Here is a 24,088-nt window from a genome sequence, read left to right as displayed (position 1 = left end):
CTCCAGTTTCTAGAATGTATAGTATTCAGGCAAAAGGCCTCAAATGGCAAGATTTGCAGGTAAAAGTTCAGGCAAAACTTTGAACAGCTCTGTGGGCGTGAGCCTGGGTGTGGTGAATCCAGTGCTTAACCAACACTGCTCATATCGTTTGGCTCTAGTTGGTGTCTTGTGGGCCTGTTGGAGTGTATCTGCATTGTACTCCCTGATGTGCATACTGTTTTGGTTTTCCCATTATCTGGGAACCCTAACTCCTCTTTCGGTAGATAAAACTGTAGATAATAAAGGAATAAAACATAATTTCTATAGATAATTATGCTAATAAAGAATAAAGAACGTTGTTTGTTAACAAAGAGCAGGTGCCCTACTATATTAGGAGAAAGAAGGGTTTTCACATTAAGAGATTTAATTGATTTTAGTAATAGCTGAAGAAGTCTTCCCTACCTGTATCTTACTGTGTTACAACAAAAGGCTATTACTGGGACAGTTTACAAAATATCTTGTAATATCATATTGGAATACACTGAGACATTCTTTTCAAGAAGAAAATCTGGCTTTAGTATTTATTTATTATTATTATTTAGTATTTATTTTTTAGATCACTCAATGTGAATAATCTTGCATGATTAATAAGCAATTCGAGAGGCAAAAATTAAGATTATACGACAGTACAAAATTAATTTGTAATCAGGTAAAAATGTGGAAATGAGTTTTTTACTGGTGATCTGTTACTGCACAGTATGGGTTTTTCTAATACAGATTATAAATCTGTTAGGTACGTATGTATCCCCCACTGAATAACTGAGTGACCTCATTAATCTTGATTGCATTTGTCTTTTCAAAACTTCTGGGAAATACACCAGTATTGTTAGGTTTTTAAATTTTAGTTGGGAAATAATAGAATGAAAAATTAATAGTTTGCTGATAAAGCATAGGTATTTTTGTAGCAGGAATTAAAAATGGAGATGTTGGCTTTGGGATAAATACCCCATCCATTCACCCATCCTTCCTCTTATTCCATTGAGTCTATATGAGAAACTATACTTTGCACTATATGTGAAAACTGCTTTGCAAAGACAAGCTAGTACAGCATGTGTGTGTATGTGTTCTCTGGGGTATATTGCAAAAATATTCTTCTTGTGTATTGTTTGTTACAAAGATACTGTTAAAAAACCAAATTTCAGTTGGGGCTCTGTTCTTAGTCTAGATGGAAAATGCACAGTGTGTTTCATGAGCATTATAAACTACATGCTGCTAGTTTAGCCAATAACTAAGGCTTTATCTTGGAACACCACCTGAATGGTCCCAACTGTTTTCTCAGGATGAATGCTTGTTCAGCATGATTGGAAAGAAGGCTTTTTATTTTATTTTTGGAATCCGGGTCAGACCGTACGTGAATTCTAAGCGAAACAAACTATATGATGAGTGCTGCTATTTAGACCTGGAAACTTTCCAGAGATAGATTTTTAAGGAGAGATTCACTTTTTCGTGATGATGAGTTTCTCCTCTTATAAGAAGTGCACCATATCTGATAATGAGTTAGGTACTTCCTAATGTAAAAGTGCATGTAAACTGTCTAAATATCTGTTTCAGATGTCACTCTTCCCCGCCTCAAGGCCTTTATAGCTCAGCTGTTGTCTCGGTTACACATTGAAGCTCTTCTTCATGGCAATATAACAAAACAGGTTGGTGTGAGACTTTATTTTATAAACTAGTTTTTATTTAAAAGCAGCGTAAAAAGTGGAAGACTGGTTTAATCTTCTCAGATCTTAAAGCAGTTTTGCCAAATGTGATTTCATAATTTGACTTAGTACTTTTTTATGGGAGTATCATAATGTCATTTTTTCCACTTTAGATTTGTTAGGCTGAGTGCTGCCCTGTATTGCTCTTGGAAATTTAATAAATAACAACTTACAATCTAAATATTTTAACCTCTGTGTCGGATGTCATTACAGTGGTGTGATCAAGCTGCATAAGCAATGATCTGCTTTTGCATTGCGAAATTCCAGGCTAACTAGCAGAGATTAAGAATCCAAGACCCTTCCAAACAAAGTACTTTGCACAAAGCAAACCGTGAAGAGTGGACCGTAAAAAATAAGTGCCAGCTCTCAGCTGAGTCTTTTTGGGAATAAGAATCAGAAAACGTTTATTCTGGCTTCTGTTGAAAGAGTAACAGTTTGTATTTGCATGGGATATCTAACCAAATATTTGAGTATATGTACTAATACAAAATGTACCTTTCTTGGACATTTCTGCATTCCTTTTTTTTTCCTTGCAGGGCTAGTATAGAATATAGTTCTCTATATCTAGAAGTTCTATATGTATAAGATATATATATAAGCTATACAAGTTCTGCGATACTTTACTAGCAGGAGATACTATAAACACCGCTAGAGACTGCTGAATATATGGAGAAGAAAGTTAACTAGTAAGGAGGGGAAAAACAAAAAAAGAAGGAGCCAAGAGCACTGGATGCACAAAGTTTTCTTTTTCAAGGATGTCTCTAAATTTTTTAAAAATATTTTTATAAAGTATTTTTCATGTGGAGAAATGTAAAAAATAGTCTCACTTTTCTTACACATTTGTATATGAAAGTTAGTTCCTTCTGAAATACAATTGAATGACCAGATTTTTTAGATTTCCATGGTGATGCAGTCATAGCAGAGAAATGCATTCTTGAGTTGGCATAACAAGTGGCTAATGAAGAGTCCTACAGCCAGAGAAATGAGAAGGATGTACTGCTACACCCGTAGATGTGCAGTGTTTAGAAGCGATCTGCAACCTCCCTGAATAGATGTGGGATCTAAAGAATTTTTTCCAACTAAAATTAAATAAAAATTTACACTTTTGTGACACCTTTCAATATCGAAGAACTTTTATGTGAGTCTGGACTTTTTGAAAAATTAGACCTGTCTAGCTGCTTGAAATTCCCATTTCTTGCTTGAAATCCCTATTTCTTCTTGAATTAATTTCATTCTGATATTTGCTTTTTTACTGTATTCATTTTATTTATTTGGGGTTTATTTACTTATTATTTTAATCCATCAAATAGAAGAAAGTATCTGGCTAGTGAGTCTTAGTACTACCAGCATGTCGGTGGAATGCAGGTTTGAACTTAACTGTTAATTTATTTTCTTAAAAATTCCACCTGCCGAGATGTCATTTGCCTTGCAAACATGCATTGTAGGTATCTCACTTCAAAGCGGTGAAAGGATAGGAAAAAGAAATCCCATTGAACTTTAATTTCAGAAGTGTTAGGGAGGAGGAGGAGTAGTTAAACACATAGACTAGATGTGGGGGGAAAAAAAAAAAACCCAACAAGCCAACCCACCACAAAACCCTTGCTTCCCAAGCCCCCACTTCCTCTTATCTGCTTAATTTCTACTGTGCTTTTATTGAATTACAATGTCCCTACTCTCTGTTCCTGATTTTTTTTTCCTTTTCTCTCATGTCACCATCAATAATTAGAAAGTGTTGTCCTGCTGTTAAGTACAGAATAGCTACTGGTCTTTAAAAATCCTCTTGTTTTCTCTTCCAGGCTGCATTAGGAATTATGCAAATGGTTGAGGACACTCTCATTGAGCACGCTCATACAAAGCCACTCCTTCCTAGTCAACTAGTGAGATACAGAGAAGTGCAACTTCCTGACAGTAAGTGAAATGGTTTATTTACAGTTTTTTAACTCATATTGAGATTCTCTGTTTGCTAATGACATTTTAAAATTAATATTACTCTGTTGCTAAGGGTTTGTTTAAAAATGAGACTTCAAATTATTTTAAAGTTTAAATTTCAAAGTATAATCTGGTTTTGCTAATAAATTTATATACTAATTTGTCATGTTTCTGGTATACTTGAAAATTAATTTGATTTCATTTTTAATCTGTGTGTGTGAATTGGGCTTCTTGGGGGGCCGGAACTAGATGATCTTTGAGGTCCATTCCAACCCAAACCATTCTATGATTTTGTGAATCAATCCTAATTCAGTCAGTATGATTTCTGAAATAAGAGCCCTGTCGCACTCTGCTATATGTATATTCTGCTTCAGGTAGTGTATATGTATACTGTATGTATATTCTGATACACGTAGTATACATATTTGAGTAGGTCCCATTCTTTGAGTAGGTTTGAGTATAAAGTGATGGTTCAGTGAAGGATTCTTCTAAAAATCTCTTCCTTTTTGAGGAAACCAAAAGCTCTCACACAAGTAACTTTGTTTTGTTTTCTAATATAAATTCTTTTGGTCTTGCAGTGTTCATACATTATTTTACTTCTATTATGCAAATATATATATATAAAAATATATTAAAAAAAGGAGGTTCAAGGAATTGCTGGGAGTTACACAGGAGGGATGATGTATGTAGCTATATGGCCAAAGCTGGTTACCCATAGCTGATGGCCAGCCTGTGGAAACTACCATATATCAAAGAAGCTGTTGGTATTAAATGCTGAATTATTTTTAATGCTCATAAATGTTTCTGATGAATTGTCTTTAGAACCTGTTTACACAGTAGAGGCAATGCAGAATTACACTCCAGTTCCAGAAATAATTGCTTGAGAAGTAGTTAGTTTCAATTTACTTGCTGATATGCTGAAGCTATGACATTTTGATGTGTTAAAATTATCTTTTCTTTAATTCTTTCATGAAAATTATGTTGTTAGTGGAAGTTCTGCTTTAACAGTCCTAAGCCATTTATTATAATTCCATTCCACAAGTAATAAACCATTACCTTTTTAATAGTGGACAATAAGAGTGTATGTTTTAATGACCTTAAATGTTTTAACTTTGACTTTTAGGAGGTTGGTTTGTATATCAACAGAGAAATGAAGTTCATAACAACTGTGGCATTGAAATATATTACCAGACAGACATGCAGAGTACTTCTGAGAATATGTTTTTGGAGCTCTTTTGTCAAATCATCTCAGAACCATGCTTCAATACTCTGCGCACCAAGGAACAATTAGGTAAGTTTTTCCATGGTGATAATGTGTCTGTATACACATATGCACACCACACTCACAACTTACTTGAGGCATGGTGAGGTGTTCTTTCCCTGCTTAGTGAATGCCATTTAAAAGGCACTTGATAAATGATTTTAACTGCTGATGACTCAAAAGAACATTACTGTGCAGACTCTAAACTGAGAAGCAGGCATAATTTTTAAGAAAAGCCTGAAATCTGAAACCAACTCCGGCTTAAAAAATAGTTGGATCACTGTATGGAAAAATTCCTATGTAGAATTTTTACCAAAAGGAGATTAGATCAGTTTCCTAAATTTTAGATCTTGAAGAATCAGTAGTAGCTCGGTCTTTTTTTCTGCTTGTGATCCTAGTCCCAGGTGCACTCGATGATTTGTAAGCCCTATCTTAGGAATGTTGCTGTATGGGTAATGATAAGCTGCCATGTTGGTGAAGACCTGAACACATTTCAGTCTTTTTAGGAATACAGCTGTTTGCCAGTGAGTGCTATAATTGTTACCTGAACCAGTAAGACAGAGAACTGGTAAGGTTATTCTAAACAGGATAACAAGGAGAGACAGAGACTTGGCACGAAAGTTTACATGATTGGAATACAGATGAGGAGAAGTACAGTTTTTCCAAAGGTGAGATGCAGGCGCATGTCTCAGTGTGATGATGACTATGAACTGTCAAGCAAGACTACACTTTTTGTGAGCTAGCAGAATCAGCCATACCGTAGTCATCATAGGGATTTTAACTATCTAGATAACTGCTGAAAATAGGGCAGAACCCAGGTCGTTTAACAGGTTTTTGGAATGTGCTGGTGGCAGGTTTTGTGTGGAAGTTGGAGGTAACAGCTAAAAGAGGAGGGGCGTGGAACCAGCGAGGCAGAATTCTTTTGTGTCCTGCAAAACTGTTCCATGCAGTGTGTCCCGTGCAACTGCCAAATGTCAGAGTTCACAAGACTTAGAAGGGAAGACAGTTGAAATACTAGCAAAATTCAGTAAACTTCATGGAATTGTTAATAATATCTCTGAGAAAGCTAAGTGAAAAAAGTTAATGAGTTAGCAGTTTGCTAAACAGTAGAAGTAGTAACAAGAAGTCGTTCAAAAAATGCTTTAGCAGTATGAGAAAGAGGAATAGAAGAGTTGCCAGCGGTGGGAAAAAAAGAAGTCAAAGTGTTTAGCATGGCTATGTTAGTTTTCACTTAAAATGTCAACTGTGACTAGATGTTCTGAAGTAAATACCAATGATCAAAGTCCAAGACTTACCTTGGAACAGGAAAACAGCAGATTAAAGGTTGTTCAGGTAAATTAGAAGCTTTTAAATAGTTCAAGCATGGTGAACTCTACGTTACATTATATTACAAAACCAACAAAATTATGAAATCCTGGAATTAGAAGATGTATGACTGAGAATTTGTGGATAATAGATGAGGTACTGGGAATGTAAAAACGGGTAAATACTATGTTTCCTTAAAAAAGGAAAGAGAAGAGCAGGGAAATTATAGATCGGTCAGCTTAATTCTAATTCCTGGAAAATACGCAATAAATTATCAAATCAGTGCTAAATTCATAGAAGATAACTGAGACACAAACTGGACAAACTAACCTAACTTTTTTTTTGTACAAGCAGAGTTTGGCTGTATGGATAGAAGTAGTGATGTCTTATGTGTCTTGATAGTATGAAAGGTGTGTAGTATTCTCAGACAAGCTAGAGAGACCGTGTAGGTGGAAGTGCTACACATTTGGATGCAAGACTGTTTGAAAAGTCATGACTGAAGAATAGATAAGAATAGTTCATTTGAAGAATGGTGTTCTACACAACTCTACTGTGATTCTATACTATTTATTATTTCATCAAAACTCTGGATGATGGAAGAGTGAGTTTACTTACTAAATCTTCAGATAATACTAAGCTGGGAGAGGCTGGGAGTGCGTGGGAAGATAGAATTCAAAATTAATCTGACATTTTGGAAATGACTTGAAGATAAGATGCAATTTGGTAGGAACAGTTTGGAAGGAATAATCAGTGGCACAGATACAAGCTAGGAAGCAACTGGCTAGGTAGCAGATATCGTAGAAAACAATCTACAGGTTATAGTGGATCAGAGGTAGAACTTAACTCAGCAACATCAGGCTGCTGTGTATAATGCTGGGGTATGTAAATTGGAGCTTCCAAGTTGCATGTACAATAATACTCCTATATTGTTCAGATAAGGATTTGAAATACTGTATCCAGTTTTGACATGAGCATCAAGGAACAATTAGAAAGTGATAAAACAACATTTAAAAGACATAAATGTGAAGGGTTTATTATTAAAAGAGGGGAATAAGACTGAGAGGCTTCCATGAACAGTGTGGATTGAGTTCACCCTCAGCAAGTTTGCTGATGACACCAAGCTTTGTGGTGCGGTATACACGCTGGAGGGAAGGGATGCCATCCAGAGTGACCTTAACAGGCTTGAAAGGTGAGGCTGTGCAAACCTTTTGAGGCTCAAAAAGACCAAGTGCAAGGTCCTGCACCTGGGTGGATGGCAATCCCAAACATAAATACAGGCTGGGAGTTGATATGATTGAGAGCAGCCCTGCAGAGAAGAACTGGGGCTGTTGGTGAATGAAAACCTGAGTATGAGCTAGCAGTGTGTGCTCCCAGCCCAGAAAGCCAACTGTATCCCTGGCTGAATCAAAAGCAGCGTGGCCAGCAGTTTGAGGGAGGTGATTCTGCCCCTCTACTCTGCTCTGGTGAGACCCCACCTGGAGTACGGTGTCCACCTCTCAGACTTCTAGCATAAGACAGACATGGACCTGCTCAAGCAAGTGCAGAGAAGGGCCATGAAGATGATCAGGGGCCGGAGCACCTTCCCTGTGAAGAGAGGCTGAGAGAGTTGGGGTTTTTCATCCTGGAGAAGGGAAGGCTCCAGAGAGACCTTACTGCAGCCTTCCAGTACTTAAATGACACCTACAAGAAAGATGGGAAGGGGCTCTTTATCAACGAGTGTAGTGATAGGATGAGTGGCAACAGTTTTAAACTGAAACAGGGAAGATTTAGGTTACTCGTTAGGAAGAAATTCTTTACTGAAGAATGGTTTCTCAGTGGTGAGGCACCAGGCGCTAGCTGGAAAAGCTGGACACAGCTTTCAGCAAAAATTCATTTTTGAAAACACCACACCCATGATGCTCACCTCTCCTGCTTGGGTTTACTGTGAGGGGGGTGAGACAGTGGCCCAGGCTGCCCAGAGAGGCTGTGGATGCCCCCTCCCTGGAAGTGTTCAAGGCCAGGTTGGATGGGGCTTAGAGAGCCTGATGTAGTGAAAAGTGTCCCTGCTCATGGCAAGGGGGTTGGAACTACATGGTTTTTAAGGTCCCTTCTAACCTTAACCATTCTGTGATTCTCTGATAAGCAAAAGCTGCAACAAAAATAATATTTTTTTTGTATCTAGTTGATAAGGTGAAAAATAGTGGCCTTACATTGCAGCAAAGAGAATTCAGATTAGATGTTATGGAAAAAATAGTAAGTTCCTAATGTTGAGTCTAATGAAGCACTAGAGTACGGCTTAATTTCTGGTTACCTAGTCTTGGTGACAGAATTCCTTTTGTTCTGTCTTGGTCTGCCTCATCTTCTCCTTGCCCATGCCCAGAACTGATAACTTACCTCAGCGCAATAAAGATGTTTTTAAAAAACATTCAGTGGCCTATTTTGAAACCTGCATTATGTCATTTATAATACAAAACTAAACTTAGTATAAAATTGCATTCCTGTCTAACATGCCATGTTTGGCAAACTTAATGCTGGAGCAAGGGTTTTCTTTTAATTTGTGGCTGTACTTGTTTTGCCAAGGTTACATTGTGTTCAGTGGTCCTCGTCGTGCAAATGGCATACAAGGACTGCGATTTATTATCCAGTCTGAAAAGCCACCACACTATTTAGAAAGCAGAGTTGAAGCATTCTTAAAAACTATGGAGAAATGCATAGAAGATATGACAGAAGAGGCCTTCCAAAAACACATCCAAGCTTTAGCAATTCGTCGTCTAGACAAACCAAAGAAGCTGTCTGCAGAATGTGCTAAATACTGGGGAGAAATCATTTCCCAGCAGTATAACTTTGACAGAGGTAAGACAAATTATAATTCTTTTAGAACCTAATGCTGTAGTCTGGCTACAGTTGTGACTGAGTGTCGTATTCGTTTGGGAAAAACTTAAACTTGTACGTAGCCTTTGCGTAATTCAGTATATTTTTTGTGATTTGTATCCTGCAATTTGTATTTCTTCTTTCTTCACTGAGAAAATCCCTCATTTGTGGAGGCTGTGCTCCCACTGCTGTGGGAGCCATGAGTAATAGAGAATAAACCTGTTCCCTGATGGTCCCTTAAGGCTCAGTGAGGCATAGTCTAGGTCAAAGCTTGGAAGTGGTTTGAATGCAAATGTTGATGTCACATAAGCTCAATTTCTTTCTGTGATGTTGAGACGTCTGTATTGTTTATGTACATTAATAACTGACTGAGATGCATTCAAATACACTTGACGTTCCTGTTGGTGTGCACATTCATAGGAACCCTATTCCTCTTCCCATTGCACAGCTCTTTTGAGGGAGCAATGACACAGGCAACAGCAAGTATCTCAACTAACATGTGACCTGTCTCAGCGTAAAGTAGGCTTGAAGAAACATTAATTTTGGGGGTGTTTTTCGTCCATGATAGTTTTAAGATAATAAGCTTGTAGAAGAACAAATGAGATGCAATTTCTAGTGTTATTACTGAAAATAGGCTGACCGTTATTTTCATTGTGATCCTACTTAGTATTTAAGTTGTATTTTTCTCTTTTGCAACATTGTTTGAGGATTTTTAATCCAAAATACCAAGGTATATTAGTAACACACCTTCCAACATTAAAATAAATCAGCTTCAGGTACAGATCAACTTTTCCTTACGCTTTCATGTCTCAACTTTATTCACAGCTGTAATTTTCCGTCTCCCCATGTCTAATATGCTTCCTACACAAAACTCACTGTATCCTACGACTTCTCTTCTGCTTTATGTGGGCAGTATTGGCCTTCCACTATAGCAAATAGGGTCTTTTTGGTCAATGATTACTAACTGAACTGTTTTTAATAATGAAGAATTTTGAATACTCATCTAGCTTGGTCTCAAAAGAGTCAGAGCTACTGACAAGCTTTCATGCTTGAGTGTAAGGAGGGATGTGGAAACTTACCCCTTCAACGCCTTTTTTTTTGTCTGATGGAACAGTTTTAATTTTTCTCTGCCCTAAGTGACTCTGTTTTGCTGTACTTGGATCTGTATTACACCTCTGGAATTTCTTACTGCTACCTCTAGCCATAACTTTCATACCTAAATCCTTCCCTTGACTTTTGTCTCTTTAGTTCCCCTCTACCCACTAGTAATTTTATTTTGTTTAATGATTCTAATATGACTAGAATTGTGAAAACCAGAAACTCATATTCCAGCCTTAAGACATGAAAGTGTTTTCTTCAGGTTTTGCCATTTTTATTATTACTACTTTTACTGGTTTACTTAATTTAAAAAATTTCTCCCAGATGTCATCTAATTTTCCAAACAGTATTTTGTTAAAACTTTTTTTTATTTCCTCCATGTAGAACTTCTTATTAATTACTTAGAGCCTGTCTCACAGACGTGTTAGCTGTGTATTTGTTCTCTTGCATGCATTTCTTTCCTGATACTTTAGAAGTGATTATTCCTGAACAGGTATGACGTAGGCACCATTCCTTACATTGTGACAAAGTACATCCTACCATCCTAACTGTGAATAAAAGCTATCTGTAATCAATCTGCATTAAAAATGTGTAGAATTGATTTGAAGATAATATTAAGAAGTAGGCATATCTATTCTAGCTACTGAATAACATGCAGGGCAATCAGTGTTCTTCAAACATGCATTTGTTAGTAAGTCCAATTAAGTGGCCTTACTGAAGTATAATTTTCTGCTAAGCTTCCAAGGAGCTTTAGTGATTCATGTATTAGCTTGACAGTTAACAATGAAAAGCAGTCACTTACAGCATCTGAATTTAAAAGACAGATACTTCGAATACTTGAGTGTGCTAATAACCAGCTATGACTTGCAGACTTGCTCTGATTTTTACTGTTGTTCTGCAGATAACATTGAAGTGGCTTATCTGAAGACTCTGACCAAGGATGACATTATACAGTTCTACAAGGTAAGTTAGTCATGTAGTTAAAATGTTACTTGGAAAAAGATGCAGATATAATTGGATGTGATTTGTTTGAACTATGAAAGCATACTCTTCTGCTTGGTTTAGGTACATGATATGATTGATGCAGATACCTTAATAATAATTTTGTTTCCTGACTTCCTTAGTTTAATGGCAACTAGCGTATGGTAAAGATTGTGAAGAAGGATTGTGGTTTGTTCGTGTTTTTTCTTTTTTTTTTTCTCTCCTTACCAGCTCTTACTCTCCTGTTGTCTCACTTATTCTTTCTTTATGAATAAAAATTATGCTACTTTATGACCAAGTTTGGCTAAAATTGGAAATTCGTTCTTTTATTTTTTAATTCAACCAGTAAATGATTCAGCTTATTTTGTGTGCATGAATTGTGAATGAAATAAATATTTTTAAAGCTTTTTTTACTGTAAATAAACACTTTTTGAATCTTTGTCTTAGGCAGAACAAAGGAGCAGCATAATGATGCAATAATTGTGCATTGCAACTCAGCATGAAGTTGCTAGATAGATATCGAATGTAAGCACTTGAAATATTAGGGGGGTTGTCCCTCCCTTCCCCATTCGGCCCCCCCCGAAATAAAATTTGGCCTAATTCTTTCTGGTTTGTGAGAAGTTTTATAGGCAATGATAATTCACTATATTGAGCAGCTAATAGTTCAGGCAATATTTTAAAAAATAATGCAGAGATATGTCTTTGGAATTTATTATTGGATGGAAAAGCTTTTGCCCATGAAGAAGCATGGGTATGTGTGTATCTATGTATTCGTTCTTTCTCGTGGTGGGGGGCTAATGTCTTTCAAAATGGTTTCTCTTTCGTACTCCTTTTCACTATCCAAGGTAATTTTTACATTACCATCTGTGTTTTGAAGACTTAGTCTTAATGCTTAAAACTTGTTATTATTTACATGGTGCAGTGAACACTAATGTCTTTGTTTTGTTTTTCATAGTACGATATGCAGCAAATACAAACTTAGTAAATGGATTTCAGTAGCTGTTTTTTGATACATGATAACTTGAGAAAGTATCCGCATTCGGGTTTTGTAGGAATCTGTACTGTTCCGCTTACACTAGTGCTCCATACATGTTTATCTGGTGTTCCAGAACAGAAACAGCTGGCTAGATTGGAGAGCTAGTCTGGCTGAGATGAATGATTGTGTTCAGGGTGGGGTGCTTCCAGAAGGCTGCTAGGGATTGAAAATTCTGCAGAGATTTTAGATTGCATTCCTGATACTATGATAGTTCCTATTACTTCCAGTTTTCTGAGTCACAAACTGTACATTAATTTCTTAAATTGATTGTAAAATAATTCAAAGTACTGTGTCAGTGACTTTTAATAATATTTGAAGGGACATCCCAAAATTCATCCCTCATTTTAAAGCTTAAATTAGAATTCAAATGCTCTCATTCTTTTACTGTTTTATAAATATAATGTCTGAGTGATACTTGCCACACCTGAAGGACCTGATGATTTTTACTGTAGGTGCTGTTGGCAATAGATGCCCCCAGAAGACACAAGGTATCAGTACATGTCCTTGCAAGGGAAATGGATTCCTGTAAGTATTGTGCTGAATATAGTATTTAATCAATTGCCATTCAAGCAAGTCAAAATTAAAGACATCCGTGTTGTATGATACAAATGCATTGTAGGAACAACTCATCTCTGAAGATTATATACGTTTCAGGGGAAAAAGGTATTTCTTTTTATAGGTTTTCTTCATATAGATGCTTCACATTTTGTGATTGATGTTCGTGACCAAGTTCTTCAGCCATTCTGAAATATTTTGATGCTGAACCAATATATTTTAAAATATCACTTCTTGTTTTCAACAGGATATTTTAAAACAAACACAAACCTCTGTACTAGTCCTATAGGGAGAAACAAAATTAGGATTTGCAGTTATTAATACTAAGCAGTGGGTTTTTTCCTGAAAAGCAATGAATGCCCAGTTCTTTTCAAGAACTCTCACAGGAAAAAAACCCATAACAATTAACAAACAAGAGACAACCCTCTGGGCATGGCAAACATTGTATTTAAACTTGAGAAAGTCAAAGTTTTATTTAGGTTTTGTTTTCAAATAATCTAGACTAGCTGCGCATTATAAACTGTGTTGTTCCATTTTATAATTCAAGAAGGAAAAGGTTAAACATATTTCTGGTTAATATAAATACATTGAAAGGAAAAAATGTGCAGATTTTTCACCACTTTATACTGGACTTAAATTCCAACTGTTTGCAAAATCAAAAATATTAAAGGCTTGTCTGCAGAACAGAAAGAGGCAGATAGCTGGGTACCTGTCATGATACTACTTCCAGTCTCAGAATGATTGCTTTTTTATGGTACCATGAAAATTGTAACTCTGGAGCTGAGTAAGGAAGACTTGCTTCAAAACATCTTTCCAGTTTTCATGACTCATCATTGCTAAACAGAAATAGCTCTAATACTTTTCCTATCTAGAGAAAACTTCTTTATCTGCTGAAAAGCATTTTTAGGTATTCATTGATCAATAGATTAGCAAATTTTATTTCTATATTCTCTTTATGTATAAATAAAATTAATAAAAGCTACTGCCTCAGCACATGTTCTTAATTCAAATAAATGTATTAAGCTCTTTGCATTTCTAAAGACTGCCATGGAGTATAAAAGCAAAATATTCAGAAAATCTTATTTAGAGATACTTTAAAATTAATAACCTGTGTTTTGCATAGATACCTTATAAGAGAAAACAGTTTATTGTGTAAAAGGTAGTGATTAAATTATGGTCCTGAATTATTTTTGATGATGTTAAATAGGCCCTGTTGTTGGAGAATTCCCATGCCAAAATGATGTGAACCTGGCACCAGCACCACCGCTACCACAGGTAAAAAAGAAAAAAACACACGAAAAATCCCAGGCTGCATTCTTAATATGGAAGTTCAGTGTCATTAGATTTAAGCTTATAGGGAGAAACAACCTTCTTGAAATTAATGCTGTTGTAGGGCTGACATCTCAGCTCTTTCTGCATGCATTGTCATCCTCAATATCAATCTTTTAAAAGACTACCCTGTTAGTCCTTCCATTCCATTGAAATGAAAGCTAATAGTAGTAGTAAAGTCTACTGAGTACTCGTACTGTGTTGCGGTACACTGTTGTGGTACACTGGGTGGCAGTGTGGGCGGTCGGAAGATTACGTGCTTACGTGCTTACGTTACAGGAATGCAGTAACCACCCACGATGGGCGAGGCTTAGTAGAATTATATAGCCCTCCGTGTTGCTCAGTAAGATGTTGCGGTACACTGTTGTGGTACACTGGGTGGCAGTGTACCGCAACATCTTACTGAGCCTTCCATTCCATTGAAATGAAAGCTAATAGTAGTAGTAAAGTCTACTGAGTACTCGTACTGTGTTGCGGTACACTGTTGTGGTACACTGGGTGGCAGTGTACCGCAACATCTTACTGAGCAACACGGAGGGCTATATAATTCTACTAAGCCTCGCCCATCGTGGGTGGTTACTGCATTCCTGTAACGTAAGCACGTAAGCACGTAATCTTCCGACCGCCCACACTGCCACCCAGTGTACCACAACAGTGTACCGCAACAGTACTGTGGATAGTGCAAATAGATATGAATACAAATATATTATTATCTGAAAAAACTGATTGCACATGGTCAGGTGTATCAAGTGTCAAGAGAAAGATGCATATACATCAACAAATTTATCATCTTTGTTTAAAAAAAAACCAAACCCCCCAAAAAACAGCAAAACAACTCAACCCCAAACAGAGAACAAAAAACCAGCTATCTGCTCACTACCTTAAAGCCTAAAATATTAACGCACATTCCTGTCAATGCGTAACCTGTGGAGGAAGCAACTGGACAAGTTCTGTTCACACCAGTATTACAGGTTTCACTGTGTGGTTAGATGCGATAGCACTGGGCCCTTAAATGAATTGTCTTGAAGGAGGATGCTAGTGCTTGTCCCAACAGATAATGAACTTTTCACAACGAGGTGGCAGACCTGTGTCCTTATTTGGTCCTTAGAGATGAAATGGCCACCATGGGTGGAGACTTCTGTATGAATTATGTTTGGGTGCCCTAGCCATTGTGGCTGAAATACTAAAAGGTTACTTTGTAACTGCAACTAAAAAAAACCTCATTGAATTGCTATTGTTTTTATGATCTTATATCAGGTACTCAAAGGACAGGTGGGATGTTCTGCAGTAGAATTTGTAAATGAAGCTCTGCATTTACTGACGTTCCTGCCGTTATTAGTAATGCAATTATGGCATTGTAGCTATTATTTTAAGTTACCTACTTTATTTCATAAGAAATGTAATGGTATTTTGGGGGATCCTGTAATAATGAACTGTGAACCACTAACACTCTAGAAAAAGAGCAAGAGAGATGTGTTTAAATGTAGCTGTGGCCAAAGTTAACATGAAAAGCGAGGGGTTTCTCACTTTTCTGATTAAAGATGCTGAGAAGACTTTTTCTTGCGTACGCTTCTTTGCAGCCAAGCGTGATTGAAAATATGACAGAATTCAAGCGCAGTCTGCCACTATTTCCACTGGTGAAGCCACATATCAATTTCATGGCTGCAAAACTGTGAAGAACCCCAATGGATGAAGCAAATGATCAGTACTGACGTGGTTTCTGGAGACTTCATGATGAACAAAATTATTAGAGATCATTAGGATAAATGGTTCTGTCCATTATGAAAGTCCCGAATTCTTTCTTGGTTAACTGTGTGTTAGGGCTAGAAAGTATATAAAAATCAGTTGTGGTCATGTGTCATTTATATTACAGACAACCTGTTGAAAACCAAAATCAGCTGAAACAATAGTATCAGAAAACTTGTAGATGCAGTATATTTTTAAAATAATATATCCCTTCAAATTTTCATTTCAGGAAAGTAACCCTCCAGAGCAAATAAAATTGCTTGAAATATCCTTGTTACTCCTGCAAAACACCATTTAGTTTCCCAATAATTATCTTATTGGGGGTGGGAGGGGGAGAGAAGAATAGGTTCTTTTTGGGATGGGGTCAACAGTTTTTCTTAAAAATAGAGACTTAGGCATTTTTTTCAAGTGACATGTTGAATGATATTTTTTTAATTGATCCTTAATGCAACCAACATATTTTCTATTTAAGTTTTATGAAGACCAGTGGAGGATAAGAAATGTGACAACACGGTAGTAAGAGAATTGTCTCAATGAGAATAATTGAAGATACAGGCATGGTTTTAATCTTTCTATACAAATTGGGGACATTTTATATTAAAACTAGTAAAATGCTGGAAACACTTTAATAGTGCATCTTCTTATTGTTGTCAAAAGTGTTCTCCCAGTCTGTTGATACTGTCAACGCGCTGTTTGGTTTTTCAGTGTTACTGTGACTTGTTTCCATTTGGTATATAAAATACTTTACTAGGTGTCATTTTCTGTTTTCAGTTGCACACGTACTGATGCAGAGCTCAGTCCGGTTCGCCTCATTTGTTATGTTAGGTCTCGGTCCAGCGACGTACTCACTAGTGCAGAGAACTTTAAGCACACATTGACTCGAGAACAGGTGAATGTCAAATATGGGCCCTGTAATGAGTTAGATCCATCATTGTTCTGATGGATTTGTGTGGGGTCATTCTTGTCCTTCAGCAAGGTATTTGGGACAGTGCAGTCCTGGGTCAGCAGTACTGCTGTAGCAAAAGGTGTGGTTCAGGTTACATCACAAAACGTTTGTTCCTACTTCTTCGTAGAAGGCTGTGCAGAATGCAGAAGGATCAAGAATTATGCTGAAATACAGTATGTATATATGTATTGCATAGTATAGTAAAATGGTAAAACAATATGTGGTGTGTCATCTTCACCAAGTTTACAGATTTCTGTAGAGTGGTCTTGTGCTGGGACAGTCCCCAAACAGAAACAGGTAGGGGAGCATCTTATTACTTACTAAGTTCTCCTACCTGTTTAATGAATAAAATTGATTGTAATTATTCAGACAGGATAGACTATGCAAAGCACTGAACACACAAAATCTGCTCATCAGGGGCGATACTGGGAGTGTGGTTCTTACTGAGAGAACCCGACAGTAAGGCCCTGATGTGACAGGTGTGTTGTCATACGTCAGATTCCTGGTGTGTTTCATAGGGCTGCTCTTGTCATTAAATCAATGTTCTTTCTTACGCTGGCTCTGAAGCCGGATTGGTGAATGCTTAAGGGGGTAAGGACCTTAAGCCGTGAGGACCTGAGAGTCTCTTCTAGTTGAATAAATGCAGTGGATTTAAAAGTGGTTTTAAAGGTTAACAGTACATCTTCCAACACCTTTTTAATAAATTTTATTATAGTTTATGATGTAACCTGTTGCCAAGGAAGACCATTAGCATTTTTTTGTAGCTTGAGGAGGAAAACAATTCTAGTATAAGCAAAACCAGTAAAGGTGTCTCTGTTGACCACATTTTTCATGGATCCTTTACATAAAATGGGCTTTTTACTCTCTTGCGTTTTCCTTTTGTTTATAGATTTTCTTTAGTAAAAGTATTTTGTATCATATATATTAAAAGTTTTTGAAAACATATTATAAAAATATATATTTTGGGATTTAGTATTTAAACATACCACTCTTACGGTGAATAAAACAAAATGGCTTCTATCGTGTGTAAAAATAAATATATATTCATGGAAGTACTATCAACTCTAATTTTAACAAATTCTATAAATAAATTGGAATAGCAGTGTATTTAACACAAGCTCAAAAATCATGTTTTTCAGAGCAAAAAAATGTAGAATTTCAAAGTTCTGCGACTGGATGTGGAAACCCATGTAGTTTTCCAGCAACTCTTACTTGCTTTTAAGTGTTCTCCAGCATTTTACAGTTTCTGAGTTTGATATCGCAGTAAATTTTGATAAACTCAGGCATACTAATGGGTTCATTTTAATGGATCCAAAGCTGCAGTGTCTACAAGCAATAAAAAACTACCTAGAATACACTGTAATTCAATTTTAGTGCTTGTTAACTAGTTTATGTAAGAAACCATAAATTATTATTACATAACTGTAATTTTTGCAAGTGCTATTTTAAGCAATTGGTGTGGAATTGGGTGCATGTGACACAGCCAGTATGACGGAGTGCTAGAGTTATTCTGTTTACAATAAACAATCTGAATTTAATGTTTGGAGTTCTTAATTTGTTTCATTTAAATTTTTTTTGCATACTGGTAATGTTACATCTGTCAGTCTGTGCATGTTTTTTAGTCTATGTTAAATGTGATTTTCTGCTATTCAGTTGTGTGGACTAGCTAGGCTGAACTGCATTGCTGGAGAAGGGTTCCCGGTCACTCTAGGGAAGTTTCAGAGGACTTCCCCATGTGGCATCCTGCACCTTTTAGGCACATCCACCTCTGTTGCTCTCTGAGTGTATGAAAACTTAATGATATAAAGGTAGAAATACTTGCAGAAGACAGGATTTTAATTACCAAATCTGAATGTGTAAATTCGGAGCGTGGCTGCAGCCAAAATTGTGCCTACTGCAGCTTTACAATGTTGCTTTTGAGAGATTATTTTCCCTGGTCGTTTTCTTTGTTTTATGCACACCAAAAGATGATCTTCCAAAAGGTTAGGAGTAAGTGTGGTTGTTAGAATAGTGTTAGTTCTGAATTCTGGCAGCGTAAAAGGCAGTTCTGCTATTCCAGTGGGGCTCTTCGACAGTCACCAATGTCAAAAGAGACGGGTTTGTCCTTGGCATTGGGAAGCGTGGTTGTTATTCTGAGTGGAGAAGTGAAATGCCCACAAACCACCTCCAGAATTATTTGACCCCAGTATCAGGGCTTTCTTTCTCCAGTCCCAGTCATTGGGGGTTGGTGTAAATCTTGACTCGTTGGCTCATTTTGCAAAATACCAGGCTATCCAAATGTATTCCAGCTGTTAGCCATAAGAAATGCTTGGGCTTTTTCAGAATATTGTTTAAGTGCTTGGATGTGAACTGTCCATATTGGTGATGTGTTCCACAGTGTAAACATAACGTGTGGAGAAAGCATCACGCATGTTTTTAACTTCACTTACTGTTCTCTGTCTCTCATTTTAACACGGGTCGGTATAATTTTACTCTACTTTCTCTCTACCATCTGTTTAACTGGTTAGTGTGCTTTTGCTATAGGGCTCCTGTAAAGAGAAAAATCATTATCTTCTACTTTTTTCTTCCTATGTTCTTTCCATATATTTTCAGTAGCTGACCACTAAACTGATACGGTCATCTACAGTGGCACCTGGGTCCTTCCCTTGAGCAGACACCTAACTTGATATTCAAATTCAACTTGAAATACCTTGTTTTCAAGTCAGTTTTTAATATTGTTGCTGAATGCTGCACAATACAAGGCACCTCTGTGCAATTTTAAAGGCACAAGAGATCAGAAACTCAGGGACATTCATATAATTTCAAAGGAAGCCCAGACTATGTAGATTCTGCGGAAATGCTTTTATTGGAAACATTGCGGAGTCTATTTACCATTCACAGAATATGCCCATAAGTGACAGTATGTGCTGTTGGTGGAATATATGTGGAATCTGAATTGCAGTTCAAAGGAAGAAAATAGGTAAGGCCAAAGGCTCATCAGAGTGGAAACTGTCACAATTACTGAAACTTATTTGAACTCAAGCATCTAAGCAGAATTTAAGATTGAAAATATTTATGGCTTCTTAAATTAATGTTTCTAAGCCACCCCAAGGCTCTTAACTAAAAGTGCAGCATTAAAGGGTGTAGTCACCACACTGCTGAGCATTTGCTGCTGTTAATTGTTAGGCCTCCCTCTTCAGTGATACAGTGCAGAATTTTGAACTAAATTTCTTGACTCTGCAATGGATGTGGGAAGATACACAGCTCCTGGTGGTCCTGAGGTGGTTGTTGCAGTGTGACTAGGCTTAGCCAGGGAGAAACTCCAGTGAGAGCCATCCAGGTTTAAATCCTCCATCGTCCTGAGGATTTGCCACCTTACTGTGTGTTGGCTGTGCTTCCGTCTGCTTCAGAATCTTTACAGCTTTGCACAGTCTGCTTGGCTTCCCTTTCAAGAAGGGGAGCAGGGAATCATCATACTTCTCTAGTGACTGCCAGAGATAATGTAAACTTTTCACTGGAGCAGCAGCTGAAATTCAGGACACCCTTCCAGTCCTATACAGAACTGGGTGTCCTGTGGTACACGTGGGCTCATACGTGCTCATATTCTGGTGGTGAATCCTTACTGTACAAAACTAGAACAGGTTCAACAGAAGGGAATGCTGAGGTCCCCAACCTTTGCTAGTAACCTCCTGGTAAGTGGGGAAAAATAGACTAGAGAAATTCCTAGTAGAAAATGGAAATTAAGTTGATTTTTTTTTTTGCTAAGTTGTGGTAACCACCGAGTTGTGGCATAGAAAGAACATGCTTTTAATATTAAATCTGTTGTACAGGGTGAAATCCTGTGATGGGAGAGAGACAAGACCCGCTTGTGAATTCCAGGGAGATGTAGGAGATCAACACTGATGTAGAAAACATGGGTGTGTTCAAACATTGGTGAAAGCTTGAGTCTGGGCTTTGAGGTTCTAGATTTTGGATGTGATGCCTTCTAGTGGACAGGGGTCTTAAAAATTGGCTCATAGTATTAAAGTGGTGCACTTGATAGGGCAGCGTTGGAACTTGTTTAGAACACCAGAAATACATAAACGTTTCACAGTAATAGTGCTCAGAAATGGTTCACTGGGTATTTTTCAAATCTCTCAGCTTGCTTTGGAATGAAGTCAGTTCACTGCAGGAAAGGTTTCAACCCAAAGGACTGTTTGTGTGTAAAAGCCAGGGAAGTTCACTACAGATTAGCGCCCATCAGTGCTCTGGAATCAGGAAGCTGTCAAACAGTTCAACATTTCCCCACTTTTTTTTTTTTTGACATTACAGTACCTTTTAGGCTAATACTTGAGCATTCCAAGCCTTCTGCAGTACTGGGCAGGAAATAAAAGTGTTTCTTAGGACCGCTTCCCGCAAGTGAAGTTCTGCGTTTTGACTGTGAGGTACCAGTGTCATTCCTTGACACATACCTGTTAGGCGGGAAGCTTCAGGAATCTGAACAGAAAAATCTATGCAGATAATTCTGTTCACGGATTTGATTAATATGGATTTCCAGATGAAATTGTAGGAAGTAATTGTGACAATTCTGCAGCATTAAGTGTATTTTAGGAACACAGGAATCTGTATGTATAACTGGGTCTGACATCTCCACAAGCTGATTGTTTAGCTGTGATGTTCTTTGTGTCATCTTCAAAGGCAGAGACATCTGCTGTCCATCTCTCACAGCGTCAGGTGTCTCTGACCAAGGTGAGGTGACCAGATACTGCCATTGTCACATCAGCCAGAAGTGTCATTGGTGTCCCTTTAGCACTGGCATGCACCAGCTGTGGGCTGCATGTGTGTTCTAGGATATTTTTCCTGCGATTAGAACATACCTTCTAATCGTGGGAAGCTTTATCCTTGAAATGATACAAAGACGGCACCTACGGTATGTCTGAGCCCGGAGAGCCACACTGGACTGCTGCTGACGCTCAGCAAAGTGGGGGGTAGAAGCAAGTAGACGTGTTTCAGAAGTAATATGAAAACAGGTGCTAGTCAACCGCAGCAGGAGACTGATCTGCTGTTGTATGCACAATGTGATTTTACTGCTGTGATGAATCTAATAAAAATGTACCTTATGCAGCCTTTTCCTGGAAGTAGGCGTATTTAAGAGTGGAATAGCTCGTAGGCTTTGTGTGACTTGAAGAATGCGTATACAAAGAATGCTTGTAGTTTGGATTTCCCACTTGCATTTAAATGTCAGTAATCATTAGTCTAAAGATATTATGAATGTGAAGATATGGAAGATTGTATTAAGCTCAATGTGTACAAAATGTAAGAGTGAGCTGGGTCCTCACCCATGCTGAGCCACTTAAAAATGACATTGAAATGGAAGGTAATGCATATAAATTGAAAGCAACCAGTTGCATGCCATTTTGCACTTCTTGACCGATAACCATGTCTGTCTGTCATGTCACTGTGTATAAATTACAAATCCCTGTGAAAAGGGTCATGTGTTATGTCTGTAAACTACCAATGCACAACCGCGGTGCTGTATAGCTAATAATATGTATTAGACTTTTTAAATGTCAAATTGAGTAATTAAGAGTTGAATGCAAGACCTTATTTTCAGGACAACTTGTGTCTGAACAGTCTTAAGTTTCTTTGAGTTTTGAAGGCAACAGAATAAAAGTAGCAAAATCTCTCAATTTATTTAGTTCTACATTCTCTACCAAACACACACAAAAAAAGGCAGTCAAGCTAATTAATAACTAAATACTTAAGCTGGCCTGACAACTGGAGTAAATGTGCTGCCTTTATCGATAACCCTAAACTATAAAATATGTGTATCTTAGCAATGGTTTTGGCATAAACTCTTGACTAGTTGTTTAAAATAATCCTAAATACTGTTGGAATGGCTTAATAGTCCTGGAAGTCTTGTAACATTCATGGTTTATCTTGTGATCCAGACACAGGGTCTCAGTCTTGTACAGAAATAAACAGAGTCCTACAGTTTCCTAGCTTGTTGGACTGAGCTTTAATTTGGGGATGGTGTTACAGATGGCGTTACATCTTGTGTTACAAAGGTGCCAGAGAAGCTGCCTTGCTATTGCCCCCCAGAGTCACCACGCACCAGGCAAGCAAAAAGACAAATGCCAAGATCATGTGTATCTACTCCTGTAAAGTGTGCGTTTGCAATGTAATTACTCTGTCACTTTTCCCTCAGGTAAAGTAAATTATATATCTGCTCAAAACCACGGGGAAAGATATATGTACCTGGTTGTCCTGCAGCTCAGGAAGAGGTGATAGTTCAGAAGATGGGCTGCAACCCGGTATCAGAACCGTGTGTAGATTTATGTGTATGATTAAATAAGACTATAATGGATAGCACAGTCCGTGAGCTTAAGCTCTGTTGGTAATTTGTGGCTCATTGAACGTGCTGAGGTGCCCTCTGAAGAGACGGCAGACAGGTACAGGCCACAGCGTGCACAGTCCGGCTAGACCGGTATTGCAGGAGGAAGGCCGCACGGTGTGGAGGGGCACGGCGGTCTCCGCAGAGCCACAGCAGCTCATCAGTACAGAAGGCTGAATTAGTAATGTTTCTTCCTGGTGCCGAAAGTACGAGTGGCTAAAGGTATCAGGGGAGGAGAGCGAGCCTGCCTGCGTTGGCCCCTCGCAATCTCGGGTGCCTTGGGCTGACAGTAAAGTCCTCTTCTTGAGTGGCAGCTACATCAAATCAAATCTCCTTACTCAACAGTCTTTCCTTTGGTTTGATTTTATATTAAATGGTACTACCTTATTCTTGACAGAAAGGAAGTTTAATTATAGCCCCTCTTTTGCAGCATTTACAGGGTGATAATTAGCGCTATTTCCCACCCGTTACCTGTGCCTCCAGGTGATGGCTGTGCAGATGTGTCTGAAATTACCTGTCACATCTAGCCCCTCATCTTTGGAATGAACAACAGACCCGGTGCTTTACTGATGGTGATGCATGAGAGTGAAAGACTGAAGTCCAAGGGGTTTTTTTGGTCCCTTGTTGATTCTTCAGAGCTGGCACTTACCAAAATACCTTTTGACCTGGAAAGTCGAGTAGAAGTAAGTGGTTTAAATGACAGTAAATATTGACCTCTTTAGTGACCTTTATACAGTAATAAATTTAAGAGTAGGGTTGTATGTTTAATTTGCAGAGGAATGTTCGGGTTCATGATGTAGTCATGCATATTCAACAATTACCTCCTACTGTTTGACCAGCTATGGGTAAGGGAAGACCAGGAAAAGATTTTTTTTTTTTAAGTTTTTCTTAACTGCTTCAAAGTTTAAAGAAAATTTGCTATGCAAGAATTCAAATTTCATAATTAATTTGTAAAAGGCTC

At 37.7% G+C, this 24,088-nt stretch overlaps 1 protein-coding gene across 1 annotated transcript in view; it reads left to right on the top strand.

The window, feature by feature from the left end:
- IDE (insulin-degrading enzyme) overlaps positions 1 to 15,893 on the top strand; it is a gene marked incomplete at its 5' end in the record, with an annotated part of 58,691 nt that extends 42,798 nt beyond the window's left edge. Inside the window, 8 exons of the mRNA XM_010146087.1 lie at positions 1,591 to 1,682; positions 3,536 to 3,647; positions 4,792 to 4,959; positions 8,794 to 9,066; positions 11,084 to 11,145; positions 12,652 to 12,724; positions 13,962 to 14,029; positions 15,664 to 15,893. Of these exons, the coding sequence (XP_010144389.1) occupies positions 1,591 to 1,682; positions 3,536 to 3,647; positions 4,792 to 4,959; positions 8,794 to 9,066; positions 11,084 to 11,145; positions 12,652 to 12,724; positions 13,962 to 14,029; positions 15,664 to 15,759 (944 nt within the window). The remainder of the gene's footprint in view (positions 1 to 1,590; positions 1,683 to 3,535; positions 3,648 to 4,791; positions 4,960 to 8,793; positions 9,067 to 11,083; positions 11,146 to 12,651; positions 12,725 to 13,961; positions 14,030 to 15,663) is intronic.
- Between the last annotated feature and the right edge of the window lie 8,195 nt (positions 15,894 to 24,088).

The sequence above is a fragment of the Buceros rhinoceros genome, unplaced genomic scaffold (genome assembly GCF_000710305.1).
Source record: "Buceros rhinoceros silvestris isolate BGI_N320 unplaced genomic scaffold, ASM71030v1 scaffold5452, whole genome shotgun sequence".
In the NCBI taxonomy this organism is placed as follows: Eukaryota; Metazoa; Chordata; class Aves; order Bucerotiformes; family Bucerotidae; genus Buceros; species Buceros rhinoceros.
This window is presented reverse-complemented; position numbering and strand designations above follow the sequence as displayed.